The sequence below is a fragment of the Montipora foliosa genome, chromosome 11, assembly GCF_036669935.1.
Source record: "Montipora foliosa isolate CH-2021 chromosome 11, ASM3666993v2, whole genome shotgun sequence".
NCBI classification, from domain to species: Eukaryota; Metazoa; Cnidaria; class Anthozoa; order Scleractinia; family Acroporidae; genus Montipora; species Montipora foliosa.
In genome coordinates this window covers 23,400,618-23,427,509 of record NC_090879.1, presented here as the reverse complement: position 1 = coordinate 23,427,509, position 26,892 = coordinate 23,400,618, and the positions used below count along the sequence as shown (strand labels likewise).

General features: G+C 39.5%; 2 protein-coding genes across 3 annotated transcripts in view; one reads left to right on the top strand and one right to left on the bottom strand.

The window, feature by feature from the left end:
* LOC137976333 (low density lipoprotein receptor adapter protein 1-A-like) overlaps positions 1-2,011 on the top strand; it is a 2,998-nt gene extending 987 nt beyond the window's left edge. The window contains exon 1 of the mRNA XM_068823633.1: positions 1-2,011. This exon is cut by the window's left edge and continues 987 nt beyond it. Within this exon, the coding sequence (XP_068679734.1) occupies positions 1-619 (619 nt within the window). The 3' untranslated portion in view covers positions 620-2,011.
* A 2,084-nt stretch (positions 2,012-4,095) lies between these two features.
* Positions 4,096-23,770, bottom strand: LOC137976332 (peroxidase mlt-7-like). Of its 2 annotated transcripts, XM_068823632.1 has the most exons (9): positions 23,614-23,757; positions 18,569-18,703; positions 15,770-16,369; positions 11,933-12,714; positions 9,854-10,032; positions 9,289-9,605; positions 8,206-8,456; positions 5,824-6,160; positions 4,096-4,387 (listed from the first exon to the last, which is right to left on the bottom strand). In XM_068823632.1, exons 3-9 carry the CDS (start codon positions 16,360-16,362, stop codon positions 4,375-4,377), a joined length of 2,472 nt encoding a protein of 823 aa, XP_068679733.1. In that variant the 5' UTR covers positions 16,363-16,369; positions 18,569-18,703; positions 23,614-23,757; the 3' UTR covers positions 4,096-4,374. The 2 variants fall into 2 exon arrangements, with proteins under 2 accessions (XP_068679733.1, XP_068679732.1); XM_068823631.1 differs by lacking the exon at positions 18,569-18,703 and having other exon boundaries at positions 15,770-16,367; positions 23,614-23,770.
* Positions 23,771-26,892: the final 3,122 nt, after the last annotated feature.

The following is a 26,892-nucleotide window of genomic DNA, read 5'->3' as shown; positions in this document are numbered from 1 at the left end:
AAGCAAAGGCAAGGCAAGAGAAGCTTTCAAGGCGCTTTCGTTGGCTTTTATCATCAATTATGAAAGCTATCAAGCTTCTCTGTCGCGAGGGACAGCAAAAGGAAACGTTTCCCCCGATCTCTACGGCCATGACGCCTTTTTCACAAGCGCCACTGATGCGAGTTACAAAATGGATCCACCTGATAAGGATTCAAAGAAAAGCGAACAAACGACAAGTTGTGATGATGTAACAACTTGCCCACCTCAGATCATTTTAAATGCGATCTATCCGGGTCAAGAAAGGCTGTCAACCCCACCACCAACACCGCCAGTTCAAAACAAGAGCCTGCTTCAAGTCGTCGATTATCGCCGGCACATACGCAGCTCCTCGGATCCTACGCAGATTGGGGCTACACGCACTGGCAGGGCGCCCTCGCCTCTTGTTGTTGATAATACAACGCTTAACGAGACAAAAACAGAGATGGAAGACACGGAGTTCACAGAATTCGCGAGGCTGAGATCGAAATGCCGATCAAGTTCAGCCGGGGTAAACGATTATTCCGATAGTATTCTGGATCAGTACTCTGACTGCCCAAACATTTGGGGAGATTTTCAGAAGTCTTGTCCCCAAATTTACTGAACAGTAGAAGCCCAGGCTTTAAAAGCCTTTTTAATATTTGCTCTATTTAGAAATGCTAACTATTTAATGCTTAGTACACGTTGACTAATATGTCGTTTGTGACTGTCTAGCGTAAAAAAAGGAGAAAAAAAATCCTTATTATCAGACGGCGAAAGATAGCCAATATTACTTTTCTTTGGACTATCTTTCAATTTTGCACTTGAGGAATGCAAGAGGATTAACACGTAAAAGTATATCGTGTGAAAGTAATTAACGAATAAGATTTGTCACCAAAGAGATCAATTCCGAGTGTCTTCAAGGAAGGTCATTTGCGGTCATGCGAGGATTGGGTTTGGTTTGAAGATGCGCACGCACGCTGACAAAGCCTCGTTCTCGTCGAGAGACCGCTATTTTGAGACAGTTGCGCGAATCACGGATTTCAGGCCCCTTTGAACAGTCTCAGACTCTAAAATAATAGAGTGCTTTAGATTCTAGGACGAGAACGACTATGAGTACGAGATTTTCTCCTAGAACAACAGTGAGCGCGCAAACCAGCGTCATTTTGGCGGGAAAAACGTGTTACCGTCGTCATTTTAGTACGAGGTTTTGCAAAAATGTTGTCGTGTCAAAACAACTTCAACAACACGGTAGCAGATTTGGCATTTTTCGATCAGCAAAAAGGCTCAGCCGCCAGCAGTAGGAATAACTGAGCAACCTATGCTTCTTCTAAGCATTTTCGCTAAAAACGGGAAGTCAAATGTCGTACTCACTCTCGTCCTCGTCCTAGAATCTAAACCTCTCTAATAGAGGTTACCAACAGTAAGTGGAGCCCCACTGGGACTATGTTTAAGAACTGGCCAGAGAGAACTAGACGACATCTGAAAATAGGCCTTCTCGGCTTCGCCTTGTTGCAATTATTTCGCAATTTCTCCAGCTTGTTCGATATCAGTATGTGTGTAGTTACAATGTAGAATTGAAGTCGATCCAGAGTTAGTAGTGGAAGGAATAAATGACTTGGGAAGGGAAGTTACGAAGAAAGTTGAAAAGTCATTGCCCGGCTCTCACGTTCTCCAATTTGGTCTTTGGTCTTTTCACGTCTAACGAGGAAACCCGGCACTCCGACAAAAAATGAGACCATATAGGAAATAATGCTAGCAATCAAGTTTTTCCGAGAGTTTTTCAAAGAACGCGTAAACGAGCATTTTGCATCCAAAATATGTGAATTTCACAATCGCTTATTGATCTTCGAATCTCCTTGGCGCGGCCATCGTAAAGAGTTGTGACATTACAATTTTCCGTACTGCTACTATAACCTTTTTATGTTAAAAAAATGAGACAATGGTGATAATTCGCAGTTATTCAAGATGACGGCGCTGCCGACGAGAGATTTCTAAGTGGAACAGAGTGAGCGATTCTATAATTTAATTTTCTCTGATGTTTCACGGAGCAGACAGAGAGAGAGAGAGAGAGAGAGAGAGAGAGAGAGAGAGAGAGAGAGAGAGAGAGAGAGAGAGAGAGAGAGAGAGAGAGAGAGAGAGAGAGAGAGAGAGAGAGAGAGAGAGAGAGAGAGAGAGAGAGAGAGAGAGAGAGAGAAAAGCACAAGCTCTTGTGATGAAGCATTGTAGCTCTTTCTGCAAAGGCTTTATTTGCTGTCCAGTTTGAAAATTGAAAACCAAATATTAGAGTTAATTGCACTGTCGGAAAAATAAAGCACAGGTTTTTAGCATTCACAAGCAAAAACCTGTTGGAATCGGCGAGTTCCACTTGGAAATCTCTCAATTTTACTAATAGAGTCTTGGCGGGGTAAGTTAACCCAGCAACTGAATGAAAGAGATCTTCGTTCCTTTCCCTTTCGGAAATGCCAGTTGGAATTCTCTCTGGTTTTCTCTCTCGTTAAAGGTCACCACTTGATTTGACCCGCTTTAACCCTTCGACTCCCGTCAACTAAACATTCTTTTTCCTAACTTCTTCCGTAGATTTCTTCCTTAGCTGGTCATGAGAATTTGGTGTGACATCAGGCTTATTAAAATAATCTTCATTGTGAATGCAAAGACAAAAATGGTGTTGCCACATAGTTTCTTTATTGATTGAACCGCGCTGTGCCGATCACAAACAACATATGTTGCACTTTTAAAGCAATTTTTAGAAGCAAGAGAGAATACACACACCTGACTCAAAATATTGATACTTTGGCTTTTTGGAATGTTTTGTGACGAAATGAATGTGTTGCGTAGGTTTCTTACAAGTGTTCGCGTTTCATTGAGCCGACCGCCCAGCGCGGCATACGAGCATGACAAAGTCATGTTAGGAATGAAGGTTAACTTGAAAGTTCTGCCCTCACTGGCGACGCAAGAATAGGCGACATGCGAAAGCTCAGCAGTCTTGCTCTTTCGAATCTTGCGTTACACTACCCTTCTTGGTAGGATGGGCATCCTGCCGAGAAGGAAAGGTCACCTCTGCACGGATCTTCTCGATGTCGCCCAGAACTTTGGACGAATAATTGAACTCTCAAACCGGTTTAAAACTCGCTGTAGCCAGTTTGGATTAAACGCCTGCCCAATGGCAGAAGAGTAAAAGTGACGCTGCATTGACGTCACGTCGCGCATGGGTGACAGATAATCTAGGAGATCCGTGCAGATGTTTCCTCCTCGCTTGAGAGGTAAATCAAGGACACCTCTGCCCAAGCAGTCAGGGTAGCGTTACACAAATTTAAGACACTAATTAATGTTTGTGTCTGCGTTTGTTGCTTGTGCTAACGCTTGAGCCGATGACGGGGGAGGGATGGCGTTATCTTAGATTATTTTCTTGAAATCTATTCTATATTGTAAGTGATGTGGAAATACCTATAATAAAAACGGGGTCGTTCGTATAGACGGTCTGGAAACATAGATAACAACTGTCTAATGTACAAACAAGAAGAGTTTTTGTCCTCCAGTATGTCCGACGATTACGTAAAAGTAAAAGAAAGTAAAGTAACCATATTTAACGTCGATAACTCGTAACATTAGGGAGCTTAAGCACGCACGTTTTTGAGACGCGAACGGCAACCGGAAGAGAACATTTCGCGTGCCAGGGCGGTAGTATCTCCCAGATTTTTATACTTATCATATCTAATGGAGAAAAGACTTAGCAATGTAAATGTGGTTGTGTGAAGACAAGTTAAAAGCGAAAACAGCTCACTTCCGGTTGCCGGTTGCGTTCTCAAAAACGCGCGTGCTTAAGCTCCCTAGTAATTCAACTGACAAACCTGGAGGTCAACGGTGCGCTCATTTTACTCCCCCCTCTCCATCGGTGCTTCGTTTTACAGGTATTTAATGCTACTTAAGCTACACTGAAAGGAAAGAAACAAGGATGCGAGAACCGGGAGTCGAACTCAGGTCATCTTGCACCAAGGCCGCGCACTAACCGACTGTGCCATCCTTGCTCCTCCTTACGTATCGTGGAAACCATCTGTAGTAATGTAATTCCTTTTATGCTGCCGAACAATTACGGAAAAGTTTCCTTCATTTTATGACTTTATTGACTGGAATCCAATGAAAAAGTTATAATACAAATATTATGTTATTTTGCTGTTGCCAAAGGGGTCTTGTAGGAGTATCCCTTTTGATAACTTCAAAATATTACATTTGACCTTACAATGCCAAAAATACACATAGCGGCCTTCGACAAAAGACATTGAAAAGACATTGACATTGAAAAGACAAAAGACATTGAAAAAGCCTTGAACGGTTGACGGCAATATGACGGCTCTTTGTGTCTTCATCTTCTCATACTGTTTACCATCCATATCTGCAAAGAACCAAACAATTAAGAGAGGTCAATTACGTGTGTAAGTAAAGTTAGCACTGGTGGGCAAGGGCTGGCATACAATATTTGCATATTGTCTCCTTCCCAAGTGAGGTTTTCCGAGGGAAAGTAGGAAACTGTGAGAAAATAATGGTAAAAATAGTAATTATTATACTTGAGGAGCATTTAAAAGCTGTTTTGAAACCATATTCATTCGTTATAACGACGATAAAAACCTCAGAATGAAACGATCAGCCCATCTTAAGAGGCGCTTTCTCGGCAAGTCTTGTGCCTCTTGGCCAATCAGCACGCAATGTCTCTGATTATGTCACAAATGCATAAATTAAACAAGAAAAACAACCGTGGAGGATATGGATCCATGTCAATGGAAACGAAAACTCGCAGTGAGTATACCAGTTTTAGCCCCTAGTCAAGAGATTCCGTAGGCAGGCTAGAAGAGCTAAATAGCTCAGTTGTAGTACGAAAAAGGTGTCAGACTAATCTTATGTCTACCATTCTTGGCATGGTCAGATTTTTCCATTCCTTTATCTTCTTTTTAATTTCAATCCAATCTGGGCCCTCCACCTCTTTGAAACAATATGCACGAAAGCATCGAATAGCCACCCTGGATGAAGAATTCACTGTTGTATATTCACGTTGTCATCCGTCGCTGTTTTGTAAAGCACGGCAAATGATGTACCAACACGATTATTTTGTTCCAATTTTATATGAAATAGAATAAACCATTTCCGAGTTGCTGTTTGTCTCGGTTTCGAAGTGAGTCTTTCTGCTCAACTATTGTAAGGGAAATGAGTTTGATTTGCATAAGAATACGCAACTCATTTCCACTTGAATAGTTGTGCACCAAGACTCGTTTTGAAACTGAGGCATACAGAAACTCGGAAATGGGCTATTCGATCATGTCCAGTTTGAATTGAAAATAATTGGGTAAAAACAATTCCCTTCTCAAATCGATGACAGGTGCCTGACTTTTTTTTTTTCAAGTTCTCAACCTATGAGAGGCCTAACCGAAGAGTGTTAATATCTGATTGTTGCAAACGATTCAGCGTTCTGCGCCTGCGCTCTGAAGACCTTGGTTTTACTTCTATGACCACATTGAACATAACCTTAGTACAGCTCAGATAATTCAGATAATTCAAATTATAACGACGTCAACTGAAAACTCCTGCAGAAAGAACGCCGGTGAGGCATTCGCTCAGTTTGTACAGTGAAAGGAGTTTCACCCAATAAAAGGGTGTTTTACCGACAGCAAAAGAGAACCGCCAGCCTTTGAAATTTGATCCTCCCACGATGTTGTCAGATGATGGCAAAGAAATGCACTAAAATGCATCAACACACAAACTGTTCGATTATGTGCTGTTTACGTTGCCGTCGCTTTAAAAGTTTCTATTTAAAGGACAAATACGACTGTCACTTACGGTTCTTCTTCGCACTTGAAATCTGGCATCCATGGTTCCAAGTTTACTTCTGGTAGTTTGTCGCAAGGGGTCCTTATACCAGTCTGCTGAAAAGCAAAGCGGTTTACTGCAGAAATGTCGTCAGAAACCTCACAAATTATCTTAGAGATAAGTGTGTTCCGTATTTCCTTAAGCTGGCAGGGTGTCAATGCTGTGAATTCCGTGTGAAGAGCACTGCTCGGTTCGTTTTCATGCCAAAAGCGATCTCCACATTTGAGCCTCTTGAACTGTTCACCAAGTATGCATTGGAAGGTTGGTCCCATCAGCCCTCCATTCTCATCCCTCGGTTCCAGAAGCCCTAAGGAGGGAGACCACAAGGAAAAGATGAGTTTAATATACATGGCTTGGAAATAACCGAATAAACCTCGTTCTGATGAGATGAGATACTCCGGCTAGGAACGAGGTCCTCTCGTACGTGGATTTGTCGAACTTTTTATTATTTTCTCCGGTCGCTTTTTCTCTCATTGAAACAGGGCATTTAAGCATTTTAAGGGTTTATCTTTGTGAAAAAACAAATCGACGTCAGGTTATTTGTGTCTGTTCTCTTATTGATGATAAATAACATTAGTATCACCCAACTAGTGGACTAATGCAAATCCTGCATTTTGATTGGCTACGCTACTAGTGGACTATTAGTAATACTCCTCGAGTAGCGAAAAGCGTGACGCTTTCTTTCGTTTTATTCCCAATTAAATATTTCTTTAACTTGTATTTGCTAACTTTATTATTGCCTTTTCTGTCCGACTAGTTGGGTGATACTAAAACAATTAGACCCTTTGCCCTCAAGGGCCACGGGTTTAATTGTTAATTAGTATATACTAAAACAGTGGATAGCATTGAAGGCGCGCTCTGATCGGCTACTTAAACTCCTAATATCCTTTTCTATGCACCTTCGAGCAAGTCGCACGGGATTTGCGCCCAGAAATATCGTAATCGTTGCAGGTATAAATGAGTTATAATGCTGTCTTTTTGTGCTATATTATCTCACCGTTTTAGTTCATACTAAAGCAACTATTCACCTCAGTGTCGGTAGCCAGTGGTAAATATCCACCACTAGCCACCTCCACTTCGGTGAATAGTTGTTAATTGGCGAAGTTACTATAGTAAAGTATTGTCAGTAGTGTAAGATAGTGTGTATCATTGTTATCGCTGTAAAGTATTGTTAAACAAAACAAATTGGCGAAGTTTGCTGTTGAAAACTACGAACCGAATGCGAGTGTTTCGACAATGTTATGATTAATATCATTTATAAGTGGAGAGACGCATAAGAAAAACTGATGTTAATTTGTTTAATGGGGCGATCAAAAGATTTTTTTCCAACATGACCGGTAAACTTTTTCTTCGATAACTTTCGGTCGCCTTCAATAATAATCGCAGGCGACAGTAAAAGATGCGCTATTGTACGACCACACGCTAACTTAGACTTGCTGAGTGCATAGTTTAAATAGTCCACTGAATATTCTTTCGTCGTTAGAGATCACGAGAAAAACCATTCTTTGGAAACGTTTTCGATGTCCGTTTGTTTTTGACTGTGATCCTGGGAACAAAGGACGTAATCGTTCCCCATAAATTTAGCAACGCCGCGATGGAAACCAACGACAATCTACCAAGTCTCTGCGTAGTGAAGCAAGATTATTAATTCTTTGATGGCAAACAGATTGCTTATTTCTTAAAGAGAGATATACCATCGCGTTTCGGCAAATGAGAAACGTCAGGCTGCATGTGTTTTGCCAAAAATCAAGGAAACTTGCCTGTTATCTACTGAATCTGATCGTTTCGCCCACAAATCGTTACTCCCACTCTGTGATTCGCCTACACTTGAGTCGTTTCGCCCACACTATTCTGGTGCAGATTATCGCGTTTTAATGCGCAAACCATCGTCAAACTTTGGGAAAATTAAAGCATTACTTAAATTTCGTTCCGTACTGAACGAAGCTAGTTGGGTCTTGCGAGTTTTCTGGATGATATTCTCAAACGTTAAGTCTTATCAACCTCGAGCTTGTTTTCATTAGCCCTAGAAGGTGAATCTTTTTTTTTTTTTTTTTGGAATCTTGCTTGTAAACATCTGTTGGTGAATCGAAGAAATTTGGGCGAAACGACTTGAGTGTGAGCGGATAACTTTGCGGGCGTATAACGACTTGTGGACGAAACGACTGTAATTTATCTACAGATAATAAATAACCTCCAAAAAGACAGAGACAAGGTATAATGAGAGAATTTTCATGTTTCAAGTAAACGAGATGCTTAAGATATCTATTGGCAGTCATAAAATAGGATGCCGCTTTTATAAGCGACACCAAGCGTCATACAAGACTTGAACGTTCTACGTCAGTTCCAACCTACCTCCGCTGAATAATGGAATATCATGAACTGAGTCGAAAAGTCTTCTTAGGTTCCTCCTGGATTCATCGGTGAATCCGGCTCTCGTTACCAACTGTCTGAAGTTGTTAACCGGTCGCAGACCACAAAACTCTCGAAATGCGGTGTAGCCGGGCAATCCACGACCGTAAGACCTTTGCGTGTTGATAGCAACCAGATCAGACATATCACCTGGGCCTCGGATCAATTGTTCTTGTACGGAGGATGAAAAACGCCTGAGAGGATAAAATACGAAAACATCACTGAATTTTTTTTGCATTTTTCCACCGTGGCACTGATGACGATAGGTCATCCCAACCGTTATCACCTTGCGTCATGTATTTCCGTTTGTGAGTAGAGAGGGAGTCGAGAGATGGAGAGGCTTTGCAAGACGACTTGCGTCGGAAAGTTTTCATTTGATCGTTTTCCAATCGTCCGGTAAATGTGCGCATATTCCTATTCGGCGATCTACTACTGCGGATCAGTGTTCAAGTCGAGACGGGACGGGACCTTGTGGGTTTTTACTGGCCCGGCCCGCTTATCAACCGCGCCTCCCACCTCTTTTTTTCCTTTTTCTCTGCGACACACAAAATTACGCGGTATATCGCAGGATATCTGTTGAGTACGCACGATGAATATTGAGTGTGCTATGACCATATTTGGACATTGTCACAATGTGTTGAATAATAATTAAGCGCGGAATATTGCCTGATACTTAGAGGACGAGGCCCAGTTGGCTAAAATCAGGCGATATTCCTCAAGATTGAGAAGGATAATTGTTTTATTATTCAACAAATTGATGACAAAGCACAATTTTTTAAGTTGATTGGAAAAAACAGCTGGAAAAACTACCATTTTTCTCCGCGACACACAAAATTACGTTTATCGCAGGATATACGTTGAGTACGCACGACGAATACTGAACGCGCTATGACCATTATTTGGATATCCCCCCCCCCCCCCGCCCGTCTCCCCCCAAAAGAAAAAAAATTGCACTTTGCATCCTTTTGCATAACATCCCTTTTTATATTTTGCATTTCCAACATGGCAATGTTAAGTATTGCTTACCCATCCAACGCGCCGGCAGCATCTTTCATGAGGCCTCTCATTATGGCATCCGTTCCCCCATTTCCTAAGTCGTACAGGTAGTGTGGATTACCAAAATCTCTGACCGGAATTTGCAAGAAGTTCTTTCTGTCGTGGCAATGCTCGCAGTGGGTTTCAAAAAAGTCCTGATTGAGACGCGAAAAAAGTTCTGGCACTAAGGTATGTCCAAATCGATAGGCAGCCACAGAGAATGCAGTGCTGACAGCTGGGTCTAAGTTCTTTTTGTAGCATGTGGAATAGTTGAATCCCTTTCCCAACCTAAGATCAAATTTGTCGATCTAAATTGGAGCGAAAATAAAATTGAGAAAATTTAGTGCTCATTCAACAAGTGAAGATCACTCAATTCAGATAGTCAGTGAGAACACTTCAACTTAATTCAACCACAACGTACTCAATGAATTTTTACCACTAACTTATTCGCACATTTTTGTGAGAGCATTCGTGACTATAATGCAGAACGTTCCTCAGCTTTAAATTTGTAACAATAATCAAACTTAAGTTACTAAAAAAGTGGGAATGGACTTACAGTTTCCTGGCTCAAAATGAGGGGAAGGAACTCATTATACATGATATATTGTTGCTGTGCTCCAAGGATTTTTCTGGCCACTTGGAAAATCGTTTCGGCATCGAAATCGGTCATTTGTCCCAAAAACCTGGCGATTACGTTATGGCGACGCATAAAGACTGTATGGACGGTGTTGAGACCTGTTGGAGCAGAAATGGAGAAGTAAAGCTTTTGTCAAACGAATCCAGAGCGTTTGTCTTATCATCACCAGCTCATGGCAAACGACAACGGCCACAGCAACGTCAACTGCACAAAACAGTAATATCATTGGTTAAAAGAGGAAAAAAAAAACGTGCCGGCACGCATTTTAGCATATATTTTGACAGTATAGAGCAGTTTTCAAATGACTGTCCAAAGTAATTACGCGATTGCAATTGCTACGCTTGGTGATTGGTTTAAAAATCTCACACCAGTTTATCAACCAATGAGAAGGAAATTTTGACAGTATAGAGCAGTTTTCAAATGACTGTCGAAAGTAATTATGCGATTGCACTTGCTACGCTTGGTGATTGGTTTAAAAATCTCGCACCAGTTTATCAACCAATGAGAAGGAAAACCAGAACTAATTGCGACTTGCACGCGCGATTTTTCCCGCGCTTTGACGAAGTTACATGGAACTGCTACGAATTTCGATTGGTTCATGGCGCTGTTTGCACCTGCTGTGATTGGTCGAAGTATTGTTTTACGACACTCAATTGAAAACCGCTCTCTTGCAAAACAACAATGTGAATTTTCAAACTTTGATTGCAATGTGAGCGCATGAACGTATATCTTTCATTCTCTGTTTTTTCTGTCAAACCGTTCGTTCTAAGCTATTAGGGACCTTTAGATTCTGGGAAGAGGACGAGAACGATTACGAATTTTGACTGTTTGTTTTAGCCGTGTTGTTGACTTGTTTTGACACGACGACATTTTTGTAAAACCTCGTTCTAAAATGACAACGGTAACACGTTTTCCCGCCAAAATGACGCTGGTTTGCGCGCTCACTGTTGTTCTATGAGAAAATCTCGTACTCGTAGTTGTTCTCGTCCTAGAATCTAAAGCTCTCTATTGTAGTTGTTAGGATCCTCTGCCGTGCGTTTTACCTTGCACGCGCGTTTTACCTTTTGCCGTTCGCGTCCTGACATCGACGTGAAATGGCTAAATTTGGGGTTATGTTGAGGACATGAGAGCCTGACAACAATTTTTCAATTTTTTTCTCCAAACATCCACACCGTTCCTGCGAATTGTACTTTTGGAATATTGATATGCACTCTCTAGGCCAAACGACTCGGATTAATCCGGCGCGAAATTAGTATAGGTAATCACATGTTCAATTTGGTATAAAAAGCACGAGTAAACTTTTCCAAGAAAAAAGTCGGAAAATTGGGCGGATGTTTCTAGGAGGGGCCTGCGAGTGCGAGCATGCCCCGAAAGAGATTTTGAGAAGTAAATGTTGGAAATGTAAATTCGAGCCTTTCCGGGGATGATACTCGCTACATCCCGTCTTGGGCTCGGATTTTTCCGAGTTTGAATTTGATGTACAATATCTATCATGCATTTCTCACATTACTCGCCTAGGTGATACTACAATTGTAGGTTGAAATTTTCGGTTTTGTGTTTTTTCAAACACGGACTATGCTTATGTAAGCGGTGCTTGTCCTCTTTAATTTCTTAAACGTTTTTATTGATTAGTTTAGTTGGTTCGACCAAACCAGTCGAACAACCCATTTAACTGAGGAGAAAGTGCAGTCTTTGTAACAGCATCTGCAAATGGTTAGACTCTCTATTCTTCTGGGATAAGGACGATAAACTGTAGGCCCCGTCTCGCAACCCTTCAATGTTCATATAACCCACACACTATTCGCAAAGAGTAAGGCATGGAGTTCCCGGGGTTGTGATCTGTCCTATGTAGTATACTAGCTACATGTCCGAGGGAAAATAAAGATATCATGCCGTCCGGTTATTGCCCTTGCTTCAGCTCCCTATATGCATAATCATAGTCTTTGGAAATAATATTGATGATGATAATAATTGTTTTGACCCTGAGTGGTATCATACCTGCGTTTTCATTGTTTCGTATGTCTCCTGTTAAGAAGCAAGGCCTGAAGGGATCGACAAACGGACACCCATTGTTGTCCTCAACAGGCGGCAACAGGTCCTGTACCTTACAGTCCTGGGGATGTTTGGTGACTTTCAGTAAGCCCCCTGAGTCTCGAACAGCGTTAGAGATCGCTTCAGATGAGCCATAAACATTAGAGGCGTCAATGTAGGTCGTTATTATGTTGATTTGCTCTCTTGGGACAAGTTGACATTCCTTTCGTTCCACCGGGGCATCCCTCTCCAGTTCGATAAACGTGATGTTTCTGGCCCTAAAAACTTCATCGTCTTCCGGAATCTCAATGTTCATGCACTCTGGGTTTTCGTCTCCCTCTGGTGGCTCGCAGTTAATGGCTTCTGCCAGCGCCAGTGAAATATCATGGTCCATGTATTGTCCAAAGTTCATAAAAAAGACGCTCAGTAAAGAAGAATCGGGATTCGTACCGTCAGCGTTGCTTCCGTGAATTTGAAAACTGGTTTGCCTCGCGTTGGGAAGTTCTTCTCCATTATCTGCCAGTCGAAGAGAGGAAATACCATCGCCATAATCGGGTAAAATTAGGCGTCCAAATGGTGTATGGGCTGCCCCGAAGAGAGGATTGTCAAGATTATTGCACGTTCCATCGATGGTCCGGAATTCGGCAGTTTTGTCACACTTTATGTGTGGCCCAGGTTTTTTGGCCAGTAATTTCTTATTTACGAGAATGATCGCCGTTCTGCAAAGCTCTTCTTCACTGAGATCTTCACTAGGATAATATAAATAGGGAAGGATAAAAGAGGTCACGTGATGGAAGACAATCTGATCAAACACTATTTATGTGGAAGTGTGATTTACTTTAAAGTGCTACCATATATGAGCAAAAAATCAATTCTTTGGATTTCAAACTCTGCTAACTGAACACTAAGCATCCCAAGTTTTAAGCCTTGATTTAAAGAAGACTCCTGTTTATTTCAAGTGGAATTTTTCTTTTTAAACGGGCCTTTAAAGTCTTGAGAGAGCTTGGTCGAGGAGAAAACGTGCCAAAGACGCATGCACCAGTTTAAGAATGCAGTGCCTGTGTATACGCGGCGGAATTAATATGCATTAATGTGCTTATTACCCTTTTTTCTTACCTTTAGAAGAAAAGTTTAATGGTGCGTCGATAAAATTTTTCAAAACTTATTCGAGGATTTCCACGTCCTTAATTTTTTTTGGCACATTTAAGTCCGGGAACCCAGATTTAATCGAGCGCGAAGGGGGACTGGGACCTGTAGCGTAACAGGAGTAAGCATTTATTTTGTTTCCTCGGTGGGTTATGCATTCGCGAGTCAAAACGTGAGTGCTTAACAAGGGTAAGGTGTCGTTTCATTTACTAGTAGTAGTACAGTATTTAGTACTGCGAGTGTATTTCAACTGCACGAGAACCATTACCTTCAAGGCGCAATGAACGCAACTAGAACAATAGCGAAAAGAAGGCTTGAAAAAAATCCATTACGTTTAAGCTTAAAATTATCAGGCTGCTTTTGGCGATGACCGTCTCTAAAAATAGGTCCGCAATGCGTACTTGTGTGGGATTTCAGTCAAATAAACGTTGATGATTAGCATTACAGTAAATGTAATACATTTTGTCATGTTATAATGATAAATGTCGAGTAAAGATTCCATAGAATCGCCAAGCTGCAGACGAGAGTACGGTTAGGGCAGAAACATGTTTGGACAATTTGCAGGTTAGGGCTTGTTACGCATTACAATTGGGCGCATTTGAGCATATGAGTTTCTCAGCCACCAAATCTTTTGCAAGTAACTACCAAAATGTGTTAGAGTCAACGCGCTTCAGGAATGAACACACTGCTTTAGAAACTCATGAAATATTTGCGTTCGAGAAAGAGGTAAATGCCGTCTACTTTTGGTCATCAGCGGAAATACTGGAATCAGTCGCTAGTTGCAGAGGAGAATTTGTTTTATACGATAAAGCGGGATAAATCAGCAGGCAAGTGCAATTGTCAGCTAAGAGTACTGGTGCTTTCAGCTTACAAACCTGTACGTAAACTATACTTTTACAAATTAATTAGCTTTTCTGTTTTAACATTACCAGTAAACGTGAAAATCTTTGACAGGAAGTTTGTAGGCATTAGTGTTTTAACTTGCGAATCTACAGAAACTGGCGCCGTCACGCAACGTGTCAACAAATCTTAAAAGAGGGAAAATCCTCAAATAACTAATCGTAAATCTACAGGATAATACTGGCCATTATGTTAGACCTGTCCGATTTAAGTTTGAAGGAATGACTCCTTGCAATATAGCTGGCACAAGTCGCTTAATACAAACGTCAAAAAGGAAGACGACTTCTCCTTACGTTGTAAATAAACAAGTCGAAATTCGCCAAATGACAACAGCCGCCGGAGAATAGTAATGACCGCCATACATTCTCATCCCAGGGTCCTCTCTCCTCGTAATAGAGACCACGTGACAAACACTTGGCTCTCGTATACAAATAAAGCCAGCCACACCGTACCGCCGGTGCTGACAAAACTGTGGGGAAATCCCACACAAAAACTGAGCATTTTAAAGCATTAATAATTATTAATGGTCATCATACGTGGGCTCTCGCTGATCATGTTACATCAACTGTTCATAGTTTTAAATGGGATCATTATGAAATTTTGCGAAAGGGCGATCCGACACTCATGTAAAATAAAGAAGACACTGTTGATCAAAGATTTAAAGCCGACCTTTGAATATATCAGCAGCGAAAAGCTGTGTCTTTTTTTAGTTTTGGAGCCTCTATTGTTACTTAATAGTTAATAAGCTGTTGATCCTATATATTTATATTTAAACTCCAACTTTGTATTAACCGTCACTTCTGAAGATGTATGCAGAAGCATACGAAACGTCAAGTAAACTGATAATTTCAAATGATGCGCTTATATCTGATGTTTGTCACCGCTGTTTGTATGTTATTTCTGATAAAGTTGTCGCTTTGTTGGTAGTGAAATGTTAGTGACATGTTTGTGGAGTGTAATTGAAAAGAGAACTTGTACTGTAACTTACTGTCTTGGTAGAGTAGCGCGTGAATGCGAAGTGAGTTACTCCTGCTACGTCAAAAGCCCTGACCTTCGTCGTTCGGTCAAAACAGCACAGGAATCCGGAATGCGCTTTTTAATGCGTTTTAATTAAGCCTTGAAAAAATTTCTTTTTTTTTTTTGTAAAAAGCGGGTTTATTTTCGAGAATTACTTTTAGGAAAGGGTTCTTGTTTTTTTTCTTAAATTAAAAAGAAATGGTGATAAACACTTTAAAACTTTTAAATTATAGTAAGCTGCATTTGCACGCTGAAATCTTAAGCCCGTATATGACGTCATTTTTCCCAAGATCCAACCCTCTGAGGTCCAATCGGTCAGTTTTGAAAGTGAGTAATGGCTGACCGTGAAATCTCGAAACTTGCACTCAAAATTAAACAGCCTTTGGATAAAAATCAAAGCTCGATTGAATTTTGCCAGTCAGGTGTTAAGGAAACACACTTTTAAAATCTGAAGAAACTCAGAAGTAAGCGATTTTTGTTTATCGTAGTAGCACTTTAAGTAATACATCAAAACGAAACGGACGTTGCAAAACTCGAGGTTATAAGAGTTTCGAATTTTTACGACAAAAGTTCTATTATGGACCCGCGAAAATTTCAGTAAGACCCCGAGTATTTTGTGCTCGGAGTTTAACCCTGTTTCGCCAAAAAAATAGTCACTTGTGTCCGCTGAAATTGTTGTACTCCAGTGGGAGAAGTAAGAAAAATTATTGGATGCAAAACAGGCAATGTTGTCATACTTACAGAAGATCGCTCACAGGTAGCATATCTGTTATATTCAAGACATCCTCCCGCACGCACATTTTATCCAAGACGCATACTGCGCAGAGTTCATTACTTATTGCCTCCGAAAATTCTTCGTCAGCAATAATAGCCCCCTCGCCAAAATGTTGAAGATCCTGGTAATGTGAGTTGATGGCAAAGGCGAGCTTCTCTTCTTTTTTTCTTGTCACTTTAACAGTACAATTGGGTACCAGGCTTTCAGCTATTGCCTTGAGTTCCTCTATCTCAGCGACATTTTCGTGAATGTTGATCTGTTTCAATATGCTTAAACGTTTTTCGTAACGACTGATCGTCTCGGGGTCACCATCCTCCTCATCTTGATGTTTAGGCTTTGGTTTCAAGGTGTCCTCTTGTTTTTCTTTCACTACTTTGTGAAATTTACTACTCAAGCTACCTCGAGGGTGCTTCTTAGCAAGCAGGCTGTCAAGCTCGTCCATTGCCTTTATCTCCTCCAGTCTCCCTGCTTTATTTGAATCGGACGTCTCAATTGTGTAGGTTGAAATCATTTCCAGGACCAATAAGAGAGCTAAAGTACACAGCCAACGCCTTGCCATGTTCACTATAAGGAAAAATATTCAATAAATAATAATCAATTTAGCTGAACTTGTTTATCATTTCAAGCAATCCTGTTGAGGACTCTCTCCGCTTTGAAAAAAGGCATAAAAGTTTCAGTGATTTGTACAATATCTGATTTCTTACCGGAAAAAAAAGCTCTTATTACACAACTTTTCTATAAATAACAGTTTGACTTGAGATGTCGATGGGGTGGCTCGGCTAGCAGATACGTGGTGTCCAGCTGTGGGTAGTGGGCTAAATAATGCGCTCGTCTGCGGTACAAGTGAGAAAGTGGTGCTACAGTTTCAACGGAATCACAAGCGTCAAGCATGTTCAGTTATGCCTCATTTCCAAAGCGAATCGATCCAACCAATTTTGCATAGAGATTAGTTCTCTTTCACAGATAAAATTTAATGGTTTATGGTTTAGGATTTATATACTGCACATATAAAGAAGTCTCATGGCGGTTTTAATTACAATTCCTTCTCTAGGGTGAGATCGGACGTCACCTTGATCATTACAAAAAATTTATTCTTGGGCCTGGCTCGCGGCTCGAAGATGATGCTTGCTTAAAATGGCTCATTGCCATACTGCTTGAGAAAAATGACAAATAACCTTCGACCAAAGATATCACGCACAAGACGAGAAAGCGGAAAAATACTGAATTTACGGTTGACTGATCTAGCGAAACTTTCATTTAAAAAGCCTGATTCAATTTTATGAAGTTGAAGCTTACAATGATTTGATACGAACATAACTTGTATGGCACCGGCAAGAATTTAAAACTTTTTTTGAGAGAGATTTCTTTCAAAAGTGGCATATACTGAAACCTGAACCATTGAAATCATCGAAATACCTGAAACGCCGCCGGAAACAACACCAGCGAAACGACCGAAACAGCTATCGAAACAGCCATAATGACCATGGAGATCGAACTCCATTCTACGCAAGCACACAGAGGCTTAGGCACGTTATGGACTTTTTAGAAACTGCAAAAGAGCATAGATAATCACGGTAACCTACTGGTTACACAAATATTTCAAATATGAACAACTGAACTTGCGCCCCAGAGCGCCTTTTTCCGATGAAACAGGAAAATTTAAAGCTGTAGGTAATCGCACTTATCGCAAGATGATTAACTCAAGAACGTGTGGGAAAAGCGAATTGGCTCGCGAGGGAGACAGGTTGCTATTGGGACGCGTCTCCTCCTCGCATGCCCACGTAGCGTCTCGCGCCTCATGCGCGATTATTTGCATTTCAAGTGATATGATATGAATGTCGTCTTTACATGAGGAAATTGTGAAGTTGCTCCATATGACATAAGTACTGTGAATTAATAGGACTGAGGTTTTCCGGTTTTCAGTGGGAAGCTATGACACCTGTAGCTGCATTGGAGAAATGAAAAATAGAAATGCCCTTTATTGAATGACATTGGATGACACATTTATTTCCTAGTATATTGAATTGTCTTCTATGTAGACGTGAAGATATCCTTTTCTGGTCATGATTTCTCTAAAAACGTTACTATCATCGATGATTTAATTTTATTAGGGGCTTTTATGGCCAAAAGATTCTAAACTAGCCATTTCAAGCTGTTTTTTCAATTCGCAAATGAAATAAGTGGTATGATCCTTTACTTAGTGTGACTGTATTGTCATGTCTGTTTTATTAGTATTTTAACTATTCTGAGTTGTTGTTGCTGGCTTGCGTGATTGTTCCCTTTAAAATGAAATCATTTCTAAACGTTTTTTTGTCATAAATCAATGCTGTAAAAAAAGTACTTAACGAGTACACAAGCTTTGAAAAACTCTTGTTTTTTTAAGTCGTATTTTCACTTCTTCTGCTTTGGAAAGTGAAGTGCTTTGCAGCAAACACTCCCTTGTGAAAGGGTGTTTCAGCTTGTTTGGAACAAAGTAGATTATCTTTCGTGGTGAACATGTTCTCAAAAAGGCATCTAGGGCTCTGCGTGTTGCATTTGTCTCGAATTTGCGCAGTTGAATCATTTTAAGAGCTCAGTCCAAAGTCTTTAAATTTATTAGCCTAGTCAGCCGCGACAAAAAAACTCTAACCAGAAATGAGTTTTAGCTGTTTTAAGTCTACACCTGTTTACTGCACAGCCGTTTGATCAGACAGATGCAGAGCCAACTACTTTATATAAACATTTTGTAACACTAAAAACGTATTACGATTAAAGTTGGACTTACTCTCAAACTTCCTCTCAAACTTCAGTAATGTATAACGAACTCAGCGCCTGCTTCACTGACAGGGCATTTGATAGGGTGGCTCTCTGTTGCGAAATTTATAATGGCAACGCGGAAAATTTGGAGCTATCGTATTAACCTATAAAATTAGCATCACAATGAATTGTTCTTTGTGCTTAAACTCTAATGAATAAGTGGCCAGTTACGTAAATCACGACTGAGCAGATCATTGTTGTTTGCCTGGGGAGGTGGCACGTATTATGAGAGAAGCAAGTACATTTCTTAAATAAATGGCTTAGCTAGTTGACGTCTCAAGGGGAACATTTTAGTTCATCAGTTGCAATTCACCCGACAAGGTGACGTTTTGGTCATAATTTCGAAATGTATCGCGATAGGTGTAAGTGAAACAAAAGCGCACACTTAAGACAAAAGAAGACAAGCTTTCTTAATACCGGCGTCGTTTACTCTTCTCACATTTTATTTGTGTCTCCCCATCTTTCGTTTATCTGAAGCAAACTAGGGCACCAGATAAAGTTAACAATTTTCAACAAATTTTAAGAGCCCTTTTAAAAGTTGCTACTTTTCTTGATATTGTTATTTATGCATGGATAGTTTTTCCGGGATGAAATTGTGCTGATAATTTACTGTGCTTAAGTTAGTTTGTGTTTTTTGGGAACCCTGTCGTTAACCCTTCTCAGTCCAGAATTTTCGAACGACAGATAATAAAACAACCTATAAAATAAAATCCAATTTTAATCCAACTCAATAACAATTATCCATTTGTTCTTATCCATTTCACAACTGATAAAAGTAGACTGAGATAATTGTAGAACATCTTAAGCGTAATTCTGTCTAAAAGTATTCTTTAGAATGCTAAATGGGGTCTTTAAAACTTCACGGTCAGTTGCATATGAGTCAGAGGTATGCGTGAAACCGGAAAATGTTTGGCTTCTTGCTTTTCACGACTGACTTTGACACCCTCAATTCAAAGGAGTTTTTTTACTGTTTGCATAAGGGCCCGTACGCACTGGGCAAATTTTTGTTAATTTTGCGAAAAAATCTGTCAGCACGTCCGTGATACAAGAGCGCACAGTATTTTTTTCCTCACCAAATTTTGTCAAGCCTCACCGAACTTCAAAGGCGCCGCGTCCTGCTTTGGAGCAAGACAAATTTTTGTCAGGAGTGAAAACTGTACATATTTTACAATTTACACGGCATAATCTAAAGAAAACGTTTTTTTAAGTGCGGCCACGATTACCAGATTGAAAATTTGGCAGAGACAATTTTTGTTGAGATTTTGGGTTGAGCCAAACAAATTTTGTTTGTCAGCGTATTGCGTATGTCCGTCGGTAAACTGAAGCTGTTTGAAAACACTGACAAAAGCACCGTGCTTTTGTCAGTGCTTTTGTCTCAGACCAAATAGGTGAAATATGGCATTAGCTGCTGTGTTAAGTACGCGTTGCCATAACTTATTCAACTGACAATCTGGCAAACCATACAAGACTATTACAATGATCTATACGATTTGTTACTAAGGCATGAAATAAAGATTCTGTAACTATTGCAGAAAGATATCTGCATCGGAATATGTCTAATAGTGTATTGATAATAGAAAGCAGAAGCACATGTCTTAATGTAATTGGCCATAGACATATGACTATCCAAAAATATGCCTAGATTACGAACATGCAGGCGTAGAGGGAGATACTTCACAAGACCCTACAACATTACTATTAATATTTACTTCAGCTACTTGTTGGCAACATGGCTAATTTGAACCGGGAAACTGGGGAACAAAGACAAAATATCTTATCCGGGAACAAGGGAACATAAACACTTTTAGGGATAATAAAGCACAAGAACAAGTTTGGAAGGATTTCGAGAACAAGGGAACACAAGAAAATTTTTAAAGGGAACAAGGACTCCATGGGAGGCCCTCAGAACTAACGTTGGTGCTTTTGTCAGTGTTTTCAAACAACTTCAGTTTACCGACGGACATACGCAATACGCTGACAAACAAAATTTGTTTGGCTCAAGCCAAAATCTCGGATAGATCCGCAGTCGTAATGGTGTTGAAAATCAAACTGACTAAGATCAGTACAAGCAAAATATTTGAACACCAAAGTTAGTTCTGAGGGCCTCCCATGGAGTCCTTGTTCCCTTTAAAAATTTGCTTGTGTTCCCATGTTCTCGAAATCCTTCCAAACTTGTTCTCAGCTTTATTATCCCTAAAAGGGTTTATGTTCCCTTGTTCCCGGCTAAGATATTTTGTCTTTGTTCCCCAGTTCCCCAGTTCAAATTAGCCATGTTGCCAACAAGTAGCTAAAGTAAATATTAATAGTAATGTTGTAGGGTCTTGTGAAGTATCTCCCTCTACGCCTGCATGTTCGTAATCTAGGCATATTTTTGGATAGTCATATGTCTATGGCCAACCACATTAAGACATGTGCTTCTGCTTTCTATTATCAATACACTATTAGACATATTCCGATGCAGATATCTTTCTGCAATAGTTACAGAATCTTTATTTCATGCCTTAGTAACAAATCGTATAGATCATTGTAATAGTCTTGTATGGTTTGTCAGATTGTCAGTTGAATAAGTTATGGCAACGCGTACTTAACACAGCAGCTAATGGCTAAACTTTGCCATATTTCACCTATTTTAGTTGAATTACATTGGCTGCCTGTTAGATGGCGTATAAATTATAAAATATTATTAATCACATTTAAGGCTGTAATGGTTTAGATCCAAGTTATTTATCTGATTTAGTGAGAATTAAATTAATTCTTTTACATATATCTTGAGATCGAGTGATAGTGGAACTCTTAGTTCGTTAGGTTAGGTGACAAGTCTTTCATGTTGGGTGCTCCGAAGCTCTGGAACGACCTACCTAGAGAATTGCGTTTACTCTATAGTATAAATACTTTCAAGAAACAACTTAAGATTAGCGACGTATAATTTATAGTTTTACACAACATATGTGATAATGATATAATTTATAAATAGCCAGCGGAGTGACCCATAAGGAAAGGAAAAGGAAATGAACTTTATTTAAGTGTCTAGTAGATTTAGCGCTGGAGCACTAATTGGGGACACTGTAAAGTGAAATTAACAATTAACACAACAAGTCAAATGTTGGTTTTTGAGGAGAGAGGAAACCGGAGTACCCGGAGAAAACCTCTCAGTGCAGAGTAGAGAACCAACAAACTCAACCCACATATGACGCCGAGTCGAGGAATCAAACCTGTGCCACATTGGTGGGAGGCGAGTGCTCTCACCACTGCGCCATCCCTGCACATGAGATAGTTTTTGTTTTTTTAAGACTAGCAATTATTTTGTATGTTAATTAATTATTTTTATGTGAAGCTTGGATTGATATGCGCGCAATATAAACCAATAAATTCAGTATTAAATTATTAATTTCATCCGACTATGATGAGACTGGTAGAAAACCTAGCAGTTCTTAAAGACGTCCAACTCTACAAGGGAACGGGACACGGTGTGAGCTGCGAACTTGAATAGTACATACGGTTTCTTTTCTTTCGCTTTTTTGTACGTGCAGAATCTTAATTCGTTTTTATCTAAACAGTCACGTACATTAATCATTTGATTGATAAAGACTTGGAATGCGGGAGCTATATAGCAACCGGACGCCAGCTTCACTCACATTCCAACTGATTAGATAACCAATGAAAAATATTTTATTTGAAATCGACGAGAATTATTCCCTAATCATGTCATTAAAAAGGGACTTGTAAAGAAAAAATAATTAATGGAGCAGGTTCTGTATCCTGTTTTCTACACAATCCTTATTGAAGCCAATCGCAAGTTTGTTTCTCAGCTGGAACGAAAAGCCTAAATAAATCGGTGATTTTTAATTGCCCAGATGTGTCATTTTGGAGGCAAGATTATCGGTGCAACGAATCATTCAGGAAAATTTAAAGCTGTAGGTAATCGCACTTATTGCAAGATGATTAACTCAAGAACGTGTGGGAAAGGCGAATTGACTCGCGAGGGAGACAGGTTGCTATTGGGACGCGTCTCCTCCTCGCATGCCCACGTAGCTTCTCGCGCCTCACGCGCGATTATTCGCATTTCAAGTGATATGATATGAATGTCGTCTTTACATGAGGAAATTGTGAAGTTGCTCCATATGACATAAGTACTGTGAATTAATAGGACTGAGGTTTTCCGGTTTTCAGTGGGAAGCTATGACACCTGTAGCTGCATTGGAGAAATGAAAAATAGAAATGCCCTTTATTGAATGACATTGGATGACATATTTATTTCCTAGTATATTGAATTGTCTTCTATGTAGACGTGAAGATATCCTTTTCTGGTCATGATTTCTCTGATAACGTTACTATCATCGATGATTTAATTTTATTAGGGGCTTTTATGGCCAAAAGATTCTAAACTAGCCATTTCAAGCTGTTTTTTCAATTCGGAAATGAAATCAGTGGTATGATCCTTTACTTAGTGTGACTGTATTGTCATGTCTGTTTCATTAGTATTTTAACTATTCTGAGTTGTTGTTGCTGGCTTGCGTGATTGTTCCCTTCAAAATGAAATCATTTATAAACGTTTTTTTGTCATAAATCAATGCTGTAAAAAAAGTACTTAACGAGTACACAAGCTTTGAAAAAGTCTTGTTTTTTTAAGTCATAATTTTCACTTCTTCTGCTTTGGAAAGTGAAGTACTTTGCAGAACACCCTCCCTTGTGAAAGGGTGTTTCAGCTTGTTTGGAACAAAGTAGATTATCTTTCGGAGTGAACATGTTCTCAAAAAAGCAGCTAGGGCTCTGCGTGTTGCATTTGTCTCGAATTTGCGCAGTTGAATCATTTTAAGAGCCCAGTCCAAAGTCTTTAAATTTATTAGCCTAGTCAGCCGCGAAAAAAAAACTCTAACCAGAAATGAGTTTTAGCTGTTTTAAGTCTACACCTGTTTACTGCACAGCCGTTTGATCAAAGACAGATGCAGAGCCAACTACTTTATATAAACATTTTGTAACACTAAAAGCGTATTACGATTAAAGTTGGACTTACCTCTCAAACTTCCTCTCAAACTTCAGTAATGTATAACGAACTCAGCGCCTGCTTCACTGACAGGGCATTTGATAGGGTGGCTCTCTGTTGCGAAATTTATAATGGCAACGCGGAAAATTTGGAGCTATCGTATTAACCTATAAATTAGCATCACAATGAATTGTTCTTTGTGCTTAAACTCTAATGAATAAGTGGCCAGTTACGTAAATCACGGCTGAGCAGATCATTGTTGTTTGCCTGGGGAGGTGGCACGTATTATGAGAGAAGCAAGTACATTTCTTAAATAAATGGCTTAGCTAGTTGACGTCTCAAGGGGAACATTTTAGTTCATCAGTTGCAATTCACCCGACAAGGTGACGTTTTGGTCATAATTTCGAAATGTATCGCGATAGGTGTAAGTGAAACAAAAGCGCACACTTAAGACAAAAGAAGACAAGCTTTCTTAATACCGGCGTCGTTTACTCTTCTCACATTTTATTTGTGTCTCCCCATCTTTCGTTTATCTGAAGCAAACTAGGGCACCAGATAAAGTTAACAATTTTCAACAAATTTTAAGAGCCCTTTTAAAAGTTGCTACTTTTCTTGATATTGTTATTTATGCATGGATAGTTTTTCCGGGATGAAATTGTGCTGATAATTTACTGTGCTTAAGTTAATTGTGTTTGTTGGGAGCCCTGTCGTTAACCCTTTTCAGTCCATAATTTTCGAACGACAGATAATAAAACAACCTATAAAATAAAATCCAATTTTAATCCAACTCAATAACAATTATCCATTTGTTCTTATCCATTTCACAACTGATAAAAGTAGACTGAGATAATTGTAGAATATCTTATTCGTAATTCTGTTTAAAAGTATTCTTTAGAATGCTAAAGGGGGTCTTTAAAACTTCACGGTCAGTTGCATATGAGTCAGAGGTATGCGTGAAACTGGAAAATGTTTCGCTTCTTGCTTTTCACAACTGACTTTGACACCCTCAATTCAAAGGAGTTCTTTTACTGTTTGCATAAGCATGAAGGGCCCGTACGCTCTGGGCAAATTTTTGTTAATTTTGCGAAAAAATCTGTCAGCACGTCCGTGATACAAGAGCGCACAGTATTTTTTTCCTTACCAAATTTTGTCAAGCCTCACCGAATTTCAAAGGCGCCGCAGGACAAATTTTTGTCAGGAGTGAAAACTGTACATATTTTACAATTTACACGGCATAATCTAAAGAAAACGTTTTTAAGTGCGGCCACGATTACCAGATTGAAAATTTGGCAGAGACAATTTTTGTTGAGATTTTGGGTTAAGCCAAACAAATTTTTTTTGTCAGCGTATTGCATATGTCCGTCGGTAAACTGAAGTTGTTTGAAAACGCTGACAAAAGCACCGTGCTTTTGTCAGTGCTTAGCGCTTAGTGTCTGTGTTAGTTCTGAGGGCCTCCCATGGAGTCCTTGTTCCCTTTAAAAATTTGCTTGTGTTCCCTTGTTCTCGGAATCCTTCCAAACTTGTTCTCAGCTTTATTATCTCTAAAAGGGTTTATGTTCCCTCCCCTAAGATATTTTGTCTTTGTTCCCCAGTTCCCCAGTTCAAATTAGCCATGTTGCCAACAAGTAGCTAAAGTAAATATTAATAGTAATGTTGTAGGGTCTTGTGAAGTATCTCCCTCTACGCCTGTTCGTAATCTAGGCATATTTTTGGATAGTCATATGTCTATGGCCAATCACATTAAGACATGTGCTTCTGCTTTCTATTATCAATACACTATTAGACATATTCCGATGCAGATATCTTTCTGCAATAGTTACAGAATCTTTATTTCATGCCTTAGTAACAAATCGTATAGATCATTGTAATAGTCTTGTATGGTTTGTCAGATTGTCAGTTGAATAAGTTATGGCAACGCGTACTTAACACAGCAGCTAATGGCTAAACTTTGCCATATTTCACCTATTTTAGTTGAATTACATTGGCTGCCTGTTAGATGGCGTATAAATTATAAAATATTATTAATCACATTTAAGGCTGTAATGGTTTAGATCCAAGTTATTTATCTGATTTAGTGAGAATTAAATTAATTCTTTTACATATATCTTGAGATCGAGTGATAGTGGAACTCTTAGTTCGTTAGGTTAGGTGACAAGTCTTTCATGTTGGGTGCTCCGAAGCTGTGGAACGACCTACCTAGAGAATTGCGTTTACTCTATAGTATAAATACTTTCAAGAAACAACTTAAGATTATCGACGTATAATTTATAGTTTTACACAACATATGTGATAATGATATAATTTATAAATAGCCACGGAGTGACCCATGAGACAGTTTTTGTTTTTTTAAGACTAGCAATTATTTTGTATGTTAATTAAGTATTTTTATGTGAAGCTTGGATTGATATGCGCGCAATGTAAACAAACAAATTCAGTATTAAATTATCAATTTCATCCGACTATGATGAGACTGGTAGAAAACCTAGCAGTTTTTAATGACTTCCAACTCCACAAGGGAACGGGACACGGTGTGAGCTGCGAACTTGAATAGTACATACGGTTTCTTTTCGTCCGCTTTTTTGTACGTGCAGAATCTTAATTCGTTTTTATCTAAACAGTCACGTACATTAATCATTTGATTGGTGAAGACTTGGAATGGGGGAGCTTTTTAGCAACCGGATGCCAGCTTCACTCACATTCCAACTGATTAGATAACCAATGAAAATTATTTTATTTGAAATCGACGAGAATTATTCCCTAATCATGTCATTAAAAAGGGACTTGTAAAGAAAAAATTATCAATGGAGCAGGTTTTGTATCCTGTTTTCTACACAATCCTTATTAAAGGCAATCGCAAGTTTGTTTCTGGAACGAAAAGCCTAAATAAATCGGTGATTTTTAACTGCACAGATGTGATGCAAGATTATCGGTGCAACGAATCATTCTTAAAAAGAATTCCGCATTCCAACCTTTGTTTCCTCGATCACGGGAACTTTCAAGGACATTTTGCCAGCCAGACTGCATGTCGTGACTGAAGCCTATTGTGTAGAACTGATGACCTCAAGATTGGGCATCTCTATATTACTTCTCAAAAATGGTGCCTACCGTTGAGTGACTTGAGTGAGCTTCAGCAAGTGAGATGAATCCGTTGGAAAGAGAACGAACTCTGAAGTTTCTAAAGTTGTTAATTATATTTTTGCTCTTTAACCTTTGCTTTTTTTGTTTCTCTTTTTTTTTTTTCCTGTTTGATTGGAGTGGGAGTGCCTCAGGGCATAGTTAATCGAGTACACAATCTTTTGTTTTCGCTTC

Excerpts from the sequence above, each read along its gene's own strand:
- LOC137976332 (XM_068823631.1), bottom strand. The coding sequence starts at position 16,362 with ATGGCAAGGCGTTGGCTGTGTACTTTAGCTCTCTTATTGGTCCTGGAA. Across the intron at positions 10,033-11,932 it reads ACGAAACAATGAAAACGCAG|GTCTCAACACCGTCCATACA; the intron begins GTATGATACCAC and ends CTGCTCCAACAG. Across the intron at positions 8,457-9,288 it reads GCTGCCGGCGCGTTGGATGG|GCGTTTTTCATCCTCCGTAC; the intron begins GTAAGCAATACT and ends TTATCCTCTCAG.